At 42.7% G+C, this 13,379-nt stretch overlaps 1 protein-coding gene across 2 annotated transcripts in view; it reads right to left on the reverse strand.

The window, feature by feature from the left end:
• AGAP1 (ArfGAP with GTPase domain, ankyrin repeat and PH domain 1) overlaps window positions 1–13,379 on the reverse strand; it is a 316,234-nt gene that overhangs the window by 176,265 nt on the left and 126,590 nt on the right. For both annotated transcript variants that reach the window (XM_034065690.1, XM_034065689.1), the window contains exon 7: window positions 258–385. In XM_034065690.1, the coding sequence (XP_033921581.1) occupies window positions 258–385 (128 nt within the window). The remainder of the gene's footprint in view (window positions 1–257; window positions 386–13,379) is intronic.

Consider the following 13,379-nt stretch of genomic DNA (forward strand, 5'->3'; position numbering starts at 1 on the left):
GCAGGCTACTGGGCATAAATCAGTGCAGATGATCAAAGATGGCTTTAAAGCCAAACTATTTTACTGCAGCAGTTTCGTGAAACAAAGTTAAGCCAATTAAACAAAACCTAATATTGCTTCAGACTATAGATCACTGACACCCCTTCCAAAAAATGCCAGCTTCTTATCAAGCAGCAGAAAGTGCCCTGGCACTACTACATGAGATGAAAAGCAATCTCTTGTTACTTTGTCAAGCAAGCATTCATTATAGTCTGTACCTGGCTGATATGTACAGCAGAAACCTGGGCAGAACACACAGATGAGTGGCTTGGAGAGTTTGGCAGAGATTTGCAGGGTCCAATTGAGAGCTGCTGCTTCTTCCTTGTTGCAACGATCTTCTGAGCAACTGAAGAAAAACAGAGCATACAAGCAGGTAAGCTACAGTATACACTGGAAAATACGGTGTGGCATAACAACACAGAACACACAATACACAAAATAGGGTTTTCCATTGCTGAAGCCTGCTCCAAGGTGTCTGGGAGAACTTAGTGCCTGCTCCGGTGCCTAAAGGGGCTGCAGGAAACCTGGAGAGGGGCTTGGGACAAGGGCCTGTAGGGACAGGCCAAGGGGAATAGCTTGAACCTGCCAGAACAGGGGAGACTGAGCTGAGCTCTTAGGCAGAAGCTGTTCCCTGTGAGGGTGCTGAGGCGCTGGCACAGGGTGCCCAGAGAAGCTGTGGCTGCCCCATCCCTGGCAGTGTTCAAGGCCAGGTTGGACACAGGGGCTTGGAGCACCCTGCTCCAGTGGAAGGTGTCCCTGCTCGTGGCAGGGAGTTGGAGATGGGTGAGCTTTAAGGTCCCTTCCAACCCAACCCAGTCTGGGATCCTATGATACATCCAATTAAAATGACAGATTCCCATTTTCCACAATATGTTCCATGTGAGACTCCACCTCCATTCTCCACATGGATGAAACTGTTACACAACTCTCACTCCACCAGGTGAGCACCAGAGAAACAGTAACATCCCAGCAGAAGGTGGAAAGGCAGGAGTTACAAAAAGCAATGCTGGGAATGCTATAACAAGCCCACTACATGCTTTAACACCACACTAACAAAGCTTATGGTAGCATGCACTTTTCAGTCTTCTTTGGGATGTCCTCCTTGCAGATAGAACATAAAGATGAACAACAACCAGGCTCAAGTGTGTCTCACTGCCGTTTACTAGTACTATCCTGGAAGGTGTCCTGCATCACAGGAGGAAAGCTGTCCATTAGGAAAGCTTCACTCCTGGTCCACGTTGGTTTAGTTTACAAGGAGAGTACTCTCTGCTGCTGCTGAGGAAAATAAGGTGAACTTCCCTTCATTACTGGATACTGCATCAGGACAATCAGGTTTGGAAACCACAAGCTTAAAGCATTTAAGGTCCCTTCCAACTCAAACCATTCTACGATACTATGGTTCTAGGAAACAAACACTAACTGGAATAATAACCCACCCCACCCCATCCCTATTTGTTATGGTAAGAAACTAAATTCAGCTTCATTGCATGCAGTCATCTCCATGTAGTGAAGCACTTTATGCAACTGGTGCAAAGGAGTCTGCAGTCACTTGCACCGCCTCCACCAAAGCCAGCCAGGGAGGCAGAACAGCACCAATTATTGGCATCTACTGTAAAAGCCACACAGAAGCTGCTTGCAATGAAACTAACAGCATTCAATCTGTCTGGCTCAGAAAATACAGGAAGATATTTATGTAAACTCCACCATTATTTTCCCCAATACACTGGAACACAGGCAGAGATCTTAGGTAGCAGCAGAAGCACACAATTTCTTCTCAAATGAATGCAATTCCAATAATAAACTGGTCTGTGGGTTATGTTTTTCATGTAAATGAATGATGGCACAACCGTGATTTAGTGAGAACACATCGTATAAAAAATGGCTCCTATATATGAAGAAGCAGCTTCATTAGTTACATCCCACCTCCAATAGGCCTCTTATCATCCTGAAAGGATTATATCAATTAATTTATCTTCCCCTGGCATATTGATCATAACCTTCATCAGCTAATCATGTTTAAATTACAGAGGAATATCGTGGCACTCCGTCATTTCGGACCCATTGGTTTATTGATCTGGAGCCTGGAAACCATGTATCCAACTATTTTAGAAGACATTAGTGGATGCAGAGAGCAAACCGAAGGTCAGCTTTTAACACATGCACATGGATTTGTCTTCATTGTACGTGGTAAAGACCTAAATTAAGACCAAAACTGAATTAAAACCCACACGTGAATGAAAACCACCTTCCCAGCAAAAGCATCCACTCTCTCATGGGAGAGGTAATTAGTCAAGGGAAATATTTACCTCTTTGCTTCCATCTGAATACAGGTGTGTTTGGAGCAGCACATTAACATACATAATGCAGTCTTGCCGAATGAGGAAAGCACAAGGAAAATACAACCTAAGCCAGGCTGAGCTCACCTACTCAAACACACAAGGGGAACGCTAGCCGAGTACTATAAAAGCAGACACTAAGAGGATAAATACAATTTCAAAGGCAAAAAGAAGAGCACAAATTGTTACTCTAGAATTGTGAATGGCTCTAGAACTAGGAATTACTGATGTGTGGATTACTCTTACTCACAAAGTGGCTGGGAATACCTTACACAGAGCAGCACAAAGGGTAACTTACCCTGTGCCCTGTAAACCAGGTCAAATAGCAGCCTAAGCTCTAATGTTCCCTGCTTAAAGTTGTGCTGTGAGTTCTAGAACAGCCCATTCCCTGTTAGAAAAACAAGAGGTCCCCTTAATGGCAATGCCCTTCTGAGCTGCCAAACCTTCCCAATTCCCCCTCCATTTCAGCAACAAGTCTGACATCCCCCCGAACACGGTTCCTCCCACGTCTCCCCTCTCTTCATTAGGGAACCTGCTCTGCTTTGAGCCACCAAACAGTTTTTGCTTCTTTCATTGCAGTCTGTAGCTGTCACTCCATAATTAGACTGCATTCAATATTCAAGTGCTCAGGGCTACTTGCCCTTGGATAGGATGGGGGTACAAGCTTCACAAGTATCGAAAGGAGGACCCTGACCATTCAAAGTTTGCGACATACGAAAGATGTGACTGATCATCAGTGGGCAACCACTGGCCTGTCAACAGACCTACTGTGCTCTTCCTAAAGGTACCTCGAGAGGAGATGAAACCTAAATCTTGCCCATCAGAAGCCAACAAAAGGGGGGTTCAGCACTGTCATGGTTTAACCCTTGCCAGCAACTAAGCACCACCCAGCCACTTGCTTCCTCCCCCCTCGTGGGGATGAGGAGAGAATCAGAAGAGGAAAAGAGAATTCCTGGTTGACATAAAGACAGTTTAATGGGTAAAGCAAAAGCTGAAGACACAAGCAAAGGAAACAAGGTATTCCTTCAGAACTTCCTATGGCCAGGGAGGTGTTCAGACAGGACAGCAGGGCTCCATCATGGAGACTTGGGAAGACAAACACCATCACTTCACATATCCCCCTTTTCTCCTTCCCCCAGCTTTCCACACTGAGCATGATGCCCTATGGTGTGGTGTATATCTCAGACTAGCTTGTGTTGGAAGGGACCTTAAAGCTCATCTAGTTCCAGGCCCCTGCCACCAACCTTTCACTAGAACAGGTTGATCCAAGCCCCAATGTTCAACCTGGCCTTGAACACTGCCAGTATTGGAGCAATCACAATCCATTTCTGCATCTTCTGATCTACAAAGAATATCCTGAAATACCCCAAACTCAAAATGAAAACCCCACAGACCTGCTGGCACCTTCAGACATGAGAGTTTGGGAGGAAATGCCCCACAGCTAAATGCTTGTATAGCAAGAGAGGAACACACCATCATTTTAAGAATGAACACCAGACGCAGAGAACAGACACATCGCATTTGTTGTTCAGCCCAAACCCATCTCTGCTATTACCTCTTTGTAACAGACTCAAAGTGATCACTCATCAGCTGCTTAGCAGTGGTAGGAAAAACCCTTAAACCAACACATTTTGTTTCCAGAGCCACAATTCTCTCCAAGTTCACGCTGCCTTTAGGAGCAGCTTTGTTGTGTGCATACAGATATACTCAAAAGCACCACTTCTTGCCAGTACCACCACTGCTGAAAACCAACCAGCAACAAATAGTGGTCCTCAGGAGCGCCTGACACAAGCCTGGCTGTACCTAAACATCTTCCTGCTGTTCATGAAAGTCAACTATTATACTTCATTAACCAACTAAAGGCTACTCAAGAGTCAGAACTGTCACATTAATATTGAAGGGCCAGAGGAAGCTCCACAACTAAAGCAAATGTTAGGCTATAAAGGGAGCAGAGAAGGCAGGAAAGCAGAAATGCTTCCATCTCATCCCTAAGATGATTCAGTGCTTCTGAGTTTAATGTAAGCATACTTGCTAAGATAGGTTTCTAAAACAGATGAACGTTGACTTAAGTCAGTGGCAAAGAGCAAAAATAAGATGATGACAAGCATTTCAACTGTTTTCCAAGATGAATGGCATTCTCTCTACTTTTATATATGCAATTAAGCTATCAAATACTGAGATTTTTATATTAAGGCATCTATCTGCAGTATGAAGACAAAGTTTATTTGCAAAGTCAAGAACTCTTCTACAAATAAACAGGGATATACCTAGGATATTTAGAGCCGATATTTAGCAAATATTTGGTCTTTGGGGAAGACTGATGCTTGTTTCTTACCCATTTCAACTGGATTTCACAAGGCAGCATGACTACAAGTTACATTTTACTTTAAGGCCTTGTTAATCCCATGTGAAATTCTTGGTGTGCAAGATGAATAAAAGGTCCAAGTTTGGAGAGAAAGCTCTTGGCTTGAATGCCTCTTCTTCCATGCCTGACCTAACTCACCAAAACAGAATTAACCTTCCCACCCCCTGCCACTTTCATCTCCAATGCTACTTTTTGTTAGTCAAACCACTCATTCCTAAGCAGCTCCTGCTAACTTCTGGGATTGCCTATTGGAAGGACCTACCCGGGCTCACAGTCTCTGTGCTGTAAAGCCATGTTCCCACACCCCGGCTCAGCAGATCCGCATGCAAACCATCAACATTCCCATTGGCACAAGGGGAAAAAATACCTGGATGCTAAGTTTTGCCTAACACAGCTCTCCTGTCCCGTGATCAGCTGTATGGGGCTGACAAGAAGAAGCCTGAATTCACTCCTGGGAGGAACAGTGGGTCAGCTCCTCTCCCCAAAACCCAGAACTGCGCCTCCATAATGAACCGGCTCCCCTTTGTGCTCCGTTTTGGAGCTAATCACCATTAGAAATCCTGTTGCCAGAGTAACTGCTCTGACAGAGTTGTCTTTCCTGGGTTCAAAGGGCTGTTCACACGTCAACTTCTTGTGCCGTGTGAGGCTGCTTTGGCAGGGGCAGCCAGGTCTCTCAAATCTCATTAGCACAGCTTCATTCAAGTATAAGGACAAGAAAGGCAAGAGAACTGAGGGGAAAAGACTCCTTACAACAAGTTCAAGGCACAAGGTAAGGCTGTCTCATCTAGCAACGCACCTCCTGAAAGTGAACACACAAAAGTATCTCTGCATCACACAATAGATGTGTTTAGGGAAACCTCCTTTAGCCCAGACCTGATCTCTCCTCAGTTTTAACGTGGAAAACATCACTGCTCTCTGTCCCAAAAGGCAGTGAACAGAGTTATCATTGTGCCCTTTATGTGGTTGTTTCTTTAAGCAAGGAACACTTGAAATAATAAAAGGGAAGACTCCAGACATATAATACCTGTAACATCTGGCAGTATTTCTCTTCTCAGTTGTCACCGGTACAAGAGTATTTAGGAGATGCAAACAGTTGTCTTGAATTACAACCAATTTAAACCAAAATTGGTTTCTCATGAAAACATATATGAGGACCATTATTCATCTCCACTGTGTCCAACACAGTGAGCAAACATTGGCCTCAGTGCAAACACTGCCACTCCGTGCAGAAGATGGGAAAGCAAGCATCATGCAGTACGTTTGCTTCCACTTACTGACAGGCAGAAAATAGCTTTTGGCTGAAGTCAGAATGCTCATGGCTGAGTGAAAAACAACAGAAGGGATAAACATTCATGAATACCTATTATAACTGCTGGGGGAAAGGGGAAAAAAGGCCCAAACCCACAAAACAACTGGAAGTTTACACACAAAGATTAACTTTCATCTTATGCAACGCTCCCCCATGCACAGAAATCACTTTGAATGACAACATGACATCTCAAATTCAAATGTTCAATTCACGTGAGTGATCTGTGAAAGGTGAAGAATGAGGGAAATTAAACCCCAATGTTCTTGCTAAGCTCAAGGGCCAGATTCCTGCAAAGGAAAGCTGGCTTTTTGAAACCCTATGACAAACTTTAACTCTTCTTGCAAACTTGTTTATTGGAGTAACACTCATGATGGTTACTGATCTGATGCACTTACAGGCCTTTGAGAGATCTCTGCCTATAAAGTGCATAGAATAACAACCTTACTGCAACTGGTGCTAAACCTGATGCTTGATAAGATGGTGATTTATAAGGAAGGCTAAGCAATATATGCACTGTACTGCATCTTTGACAAGAGTGTGCTCTCACTGCAAAGTCAAAGGCCACAGTGGTACTTTTAAGTCTGAGAATATTTACATTTCGTCATGAGGCTTACTTGAGAAACTGGATTCTCTACTTGAATGATAACAATTGTGAAAAGGGAGTTTTACACAAGGACAAGGTAAAAACAATTGGTTCCGTGCTTTAAATTGCAACAAACGGAAACAGCTTCAGAAACATCACAACACTCGCTACCCTCTATTTTCAGACACCAAACATGAGGACAATCGGGAACTCCATCATCCAGCCTGACCCAGCATAGCCTGTATCCCTTCTGGAACTGACATCTCATCTCTTGCTTCCTCCCCATCTTTGTTGGAATCCCAAACTGGTTTGGGTTGGAAGGGACCTTAAAGATCATCCAGTTCCAACCCCTGCCGTTATCCAGGCGCATCCCTCCACTCAGTGCCTGCACATGCAGCAGGCTGAAGGGTCTCTGCAAGCTGGTTTGAACAATGCGCAGGTTTATGCTTCATGTTCTATGTTTACCATAAGTAAGTGTTCAATATTTATTCCACAATTATGTATTAGAGGCGAAGCAGTAATAACTGCAAGAGCAAGCATAAACCACAACTGCTTCTGAATGGGAAACATTAATGTAAGCACCCACTATTAAGGCCTTTGTGCTTGTTATTTTGAATTCAATCCATTTTTAAGGCAACTTTTATACTTGTGTTTCAAGGGCAGCCTGGTATACCATCTGCTATAACAGAAATGAGTGCTGAACACCTCTAGTATCTGGGCTTGGATGAATTTCTTGACTCCCTTCTGGTGGGGGGGAAGCCAGTTTGTATTTCATGTGTCCTACATGTCTTGCCAATAGATTTTCCTGTCCTGCTGAAGGGGACATTTCTGCCAAGGGACATCCCCATTATATGTCAAAAAAAGCCTAAGTTTCATCCTCAGAACTCTTTTCTGTTTTAGTTCTTGCCAACAATGATGAATTCATTCTATGTAACATTGTTAGCACCCAGTTTAACATTGTGTTCTTGTGTGCAAGCACCTCTTATACAAAACTGAGGCAAGCAGACACATGAAACCAGCACACAATGGAAGCTGTAGTTGCATCAGATACCATTTCTAGCAGGAAAATCAGGTGAAGAGCTTTTTAACTCAGGTCTTTCCAGCGTTCTGGTTTATGCTGTACTCCAACAGTCAGGTAGTTATGAGCACAACATTGAGCCAGAAACTTCTCAAGCTATTCTTCACTGTACAAACAGTGTGTTGTAAAGCCACACGGGTAGAGATGAGTCGTCATTCTGCACCAAACACAAATCCATTAACACTCCTATTAACTAACTTCCATTTCACTTGATAGCATGAACAACAAGGGCAGGAAAAGGAAGTGAGCAGGAGTCAAACTATCTGACCAAACCAGTGATATTTTCTATAGTGCAAAGCACCAAAAGCATTAGGAAGTTTTACAGTACAATGTGCTTAGTTTACAAACCTTTGCTTCTTTAAACAGTCTGATTGTACACATGCATGATACCTGTGGTTTTACTACTTGGCTAAAACACACTTAACTTTGAAGTGCTGGGTAGTCACACAAACCAGAGAGCTTTCACTCCCCTATTGTTTCCCCATACTTCCCAAGCACCTATGCACGATCTAGAAAGGGAAGCATCTCAACACAGCCTTCTGGTGAAGCAACCTATTTCACATGGGACATGCCTCTGCTGCAGTGAGAACAGGACAAGCACAGAGATGTTTAAACCACTGGATACATTTTCAGTGCTACCACCCTATTTCTGCTATGTAAAACTTACTGCTTCTGCAGGCTCAGAAGAGTCAACAAATGAAACCAGGTACTTCAAGAAGGACAAACTACAAGAGACATGCTATTAAACAATGCCAATGCCAAAGCAAACCTGCTCTAGTGGAAGGTGTCCCTGCCCATGGAAGGGGGTTGGAACTGGATGAGCTTTAAAGTCCCTTTCAACCCAAACCAGCCTGGGATCCTATGATTCAGCTGGCGAGCCGAAAGGTAACATGCTTTTAAAATAGCTGGCTAAGAACAAAGGTATCTGCACCGTGATTTCACGTCATGGAAGGACAAGCAGCTTCCTACACTACGCAGGTAAAATCATGCAAACAAACTGATCTTTTAAGTATTGATATTGATGCTTGTTGTTATAAGTGTGTTAACATGAAGCAAGATCCTTGACTAGCTGTGAATGACTATGATACAATGATAGAAAAGCCTGCCCTGTCTGATTAACTCATTGTCTTCCTTGCGGTATCTGTTTTACTATAAAGCTGTAATGCAGACAAAAGCTTATTTAAGAATAAGCCAGTGAAAGCTTCTAAGTTGCTCCCAAAATAAGAAGACAAATTTTAATATAGGAGCCAATTCTTACCTGAATTCCCTTTATTTCATTATATTAAAACTAATTTGTCTTCATTTGTGTCTCCATTACCTTGTAGGGCTGTTCATTTGCTGGATATGAAGCTATTGTGTGATTGCTCCTATTATTTGAGGGATTTAAATTCTGACTATAATAAACAGTTACCTTCAGGGTGGAACAAAGTCAAGGCTACTCATGTAGTACTCATTAATGGAACGAAAATAATTGCCAACATAACCCACATTACAAAGAAGTCAGTAGTTTTACTGTGTGATTACACAGGATTCTCAAAAGTACTAAAGTTGCATCTTATTGCGAAAGCACACTATTATCTCACCCTACTAAAACAACTTCACAGCTCCTCAGATGCAGATAGCTTCCAAGAACTATTTGGCTATTTCATGATACAAGTAATTAGGAAATGCATGTACGAACACATGCATTTTATACTGAAAAATACCTTTTCATGCCCACCACAGTTAAGGATCAAGTTCAGCTACAATGGGCTAAGTTCAATGTTAGTGTGTCTACAAGACTTCATACAATTCTCCTTAAAATCAATTTCTAAACACACCTTCCTGGTACCTTTGGTTTTTGGTGATGCTTTCACTGAGCTACGTATTTCAGCTCTGGCTCTTCAGAAATAGCAACTTTTCCTGTCTTACCAGGCACAAAAGTAGTTAGAAATAAGAATCAGTATTAAACATCTTGAATCAATGCCACAGGTAGCTATGACTAACACTGTGTATCACTCACTCGCAACTCAATGATGCAATCACTGTCTCCCAAGATTAGGTAAGCAAGTACGTCAATAAATCATAGACTGGTCAGAGTTGGAAGGAACCTTGTGTGACCTATATGGAAGAACATAAACAGTTTGCAAAGCAAGCTCAACAGTAATACTACAGCAACATCCAAAAGATGCACAAACCCATCAATGCTTCTAAAAAAGCATAAGCTCTAGATGCTCACCACCAACATCAAGAAGGACAGCAACGTTCTTGTCCTTCAAAACCTTCCTCAAAACAAGCCACCAGGGAGCTAAATAACATTAAATAAGCCACCTCAGCTGAGGAGTTCCTTGTCCACCAAGCCACCAAAATCCACCTCTCAGACACAATCTTTACCATTAGAAAAAGCTTATTGTAACCAAGACTGCTGCTTCACCCACAGGTGGCACAAATCCTACTCCAAATAACACTCTCCACAAATCCAATAGCAATATAAAGTCATCTACTCTATTACTAAAGGCTAAATTCTGTATTTGTTTTGTTTTCTGTGGCTTTTCTGCACATTCAGCTGTCATAAAAGCAGTTTCCCACCAGCGCAGAAGCATCATAGAGCATTTAACATCAATCTCACAAAACATATAAGCCCCCCCTTTGCACTTTAATCATTTGCTAACAGTTACAATAAGATTGTATTAAATATTTAAACTGCCCTACTTAATGCAATTTACCTTCAAAGGTCCATTTCCAGAGAATGAATTCGAATGATATAAATGTCGAACACTTGATCAGATTTATTGCGCTGAGGAATATTTCTCTTGATACAGATCTGAGGAGTGAAGGCTAATGGCTTGAGTTTTATTACTTTTTAAGCACTTAATGGGGAAATTTAGACATTTTCACTAGACTAAGCTTCAGCCAGAATGGAGCATTTACAGAATGACAGTGCAGAAGAAAGCTGTGTCCTCGCTTTAGAGGCGACCAGCTCAATGGTGGTACTAATGGAGAGATGAATGTAAAGTATTTATCCAGATAATTTGTCACACAACAGTTAGGCCTGAGTGCCTCTCTGCTAAACAGGGATAAGGAAGAGAAGTGGAAGACAAGCAGAAACTGCTGCCTGCAGCCAAGTTTCTGTACTGAACTGGGACCAAAATGCACAATACTATGGGAAGAGCAGCAAGCTGCTCTAGTGGAAAATGTCCCTGCCCGTGGCAGGGGGTTGGAACTGGATGAGCTTTAATGTCCCTTCCAACCCAAACCAATCTGGGATTCTATGAAGACAACTGAAGCCACACAGCTTGTAAAACAAGGAGCTAAGTGACGCTGCTCAAGCTAAGATGAATCAGTTCCTGCAGGTGAGCAGTGGATACACACTGGTTAGTTACCCAAGCACTGACAAATTACAGACAAAGCTACCAGAATCCCAACTCCCCATTCCAACCATGTCTTCCATAAACATGCAAAGTGCTTCCAAAATACAAATAGTTTTGCTTGTCCAAAAAGACTTTATTTTTTAAAGCTGGAAGACAGGAGGGAGTCCTCAGATTTCAATTAATGTCGAGATACTTATCCAATCCATCAAAAATGCTATAAATTTCCTACATTTCTCATTAGTTACACTATTGCACAGCTTAAATCTAAACCTACCTTTCCTCAAGACTGTAAATTATGATGCCTAAGACACAAGCAACCGTATCAGCCATCAGAAGAGGCATAAATGATGAGAGCAAGTCAATTCTATCTATGCTAAACTGAAGCTGATTTACTCCTCATCACTTTCTACACAACAGTATCTCCAGCAGAAGTGCCTCCAGCACACTACATCTCTTGGAGTCTGCACTGACTTGAAGCCTGCAATGGCCCATATTTACTAACATTAACAAGTTTTATGCACAAAATCCAATTTTCTATGGAAAGTCTTTCTTCAGCATCTGCCCATAACGTTCCTTCATTAAGTGCACTTAGGGAAAGGTTTGTTTTCCTTCAAGTTCTACATTTAAAACCATTTTGGTGACTCCAAAAAGCATCTTCAGCCTTTTCAAAGGGCACTTTGAAAGACACTCCAGAAGGTACCTAACAGCTTGTGTCCTGTATGCATGCAGTAACAAGCATGCTTGTCTCTCACTTCTCTTCCCTATCCCTGTTTAGCAGAGAGGCACTCAGGTCTAACTGTTGTGTGACAGACAATATGTAACACACAGCATCTCGTGTGCTGAGAAGTCTTGGGGTTTACCATACTGTGAACCCAAAAGGAATAAGCATTCATATATTTATTAACAAAACTATTTGGTTTTCAGTCTTATACCGGCTTTCTAATAATTGCTCTTCTGCATTAAAGCTCCCCCAGGTGATGAATTAGCACTCACCCTGAGCAAGGTATTACTTTCTCTGTCATTGCTACCAACCCTGCAGAGCTTGGCTGACAGCAGCGTGCTGCTTTACTTACACCCAAGGACTGAGAACAAGTCCTAAATATTCCTTTTAAAATCCACAATAATGGTGTTCCACAAACAATTCACAAATACATGATCATCACATGAACACACATTCCCAGTTCTCTATCACATCCGCTTTGCACCTACTGAGATTGATTGCTGATCTTAAATCCACTGCCAAAGGACCACACTGGTTTCCCCAGATGATGGGATGACTCCTGACCATGTAGGAACACTGTGAATGCTGCCTGCTCTGTCCAGCACCTATGGCCACAGCGACACCCAGAAGCATCCTCCCTTCTCCAGGCATCACTAGATCTCACCCCATCATCATAAGGACAAAGATCCTTCCTTGGAAGAAGCTCTACTGGAAATGAAGGCTTAAATCACACTGACTGTGAGGGCACCACCCATCAGGAAACCACTTATCTCAAATCTCAGATGCCAGGCAGTTCAAATGAGCAAGGAAAACTCTTCCCTTCCTTACACAGCCTCCACATGTTTAATTCTCCTCCTGGTGGGAACCAGTTTATTGACATGACATTTGCAGTGCCTCTGGCACAGGCGTTGGCAAGAAAAGGATGAGCCCATTACACAGAGCAGTTGGCAACATTAAGTAATAGCCAAGAAAGCACAGTAATTTTAACCCCAAACCTCTCCAGGTTCTGAATGAACTGAGGGTGTGCATGGGGAACAACCAGTTGACACCAAACTAGTTTGCAGGAGTCTCCATTTTCTAGTAATCCCTTAATGAAAGTAGTTGATCCCTGTGTCCAACAGCCACATCTACTGGTAGGGTAATTTTGATAACAGAGGCAGCTGGCACAGTGCTATCCATCGGCTCACTGCTTCCAATGGAGCACACACTGGTAAAACAAGTCTGCATGGATCACAGAAAGATTAACACCTCTGGAAAGGCAAAATTAATGACATGCTAAAATACATATAAAGAGGATACTCAAAAGGTAGTTTTATGTTCTACAGGCTTAGCTCTGACTTATACAATACAATACCATGCTGTGTTCTCTGTTTTCCACCAAACAGTAACTAGATCCTTCCATGGAAAGAGTTTGGCCATGTGCACATACACAACACTCAAATAGAGCCATATCCCAGTCTGGTTTGTGTTGGAAGGGACCTTAAAGCTCATCCAGTTCCACCCCCCCACCATGGGCAGGAACACCTTCCAACAGAGCAGGCTGCTCCAAGCCCCATCCAACCATTTTACTTCAATTGCAGAAGTGAATCCAGATCAAG

This window comes from Melopsittacus undulatus, chromosome 8, assembly GCF_012275295.1.
Source record: "Melopsittacus undulatus isolate bMelUnd1 chromosome 8, bMelUnd1.mat.Z, whole genome shotgun sequence".
NCBI classification, from domain to species: domain Eukaryota; kingdom Metazoa; phylum Chordata; class Aves; order Psittaciformes; family Psittaculidae; genus Melopsittacus; species Melopsittacus undulatus.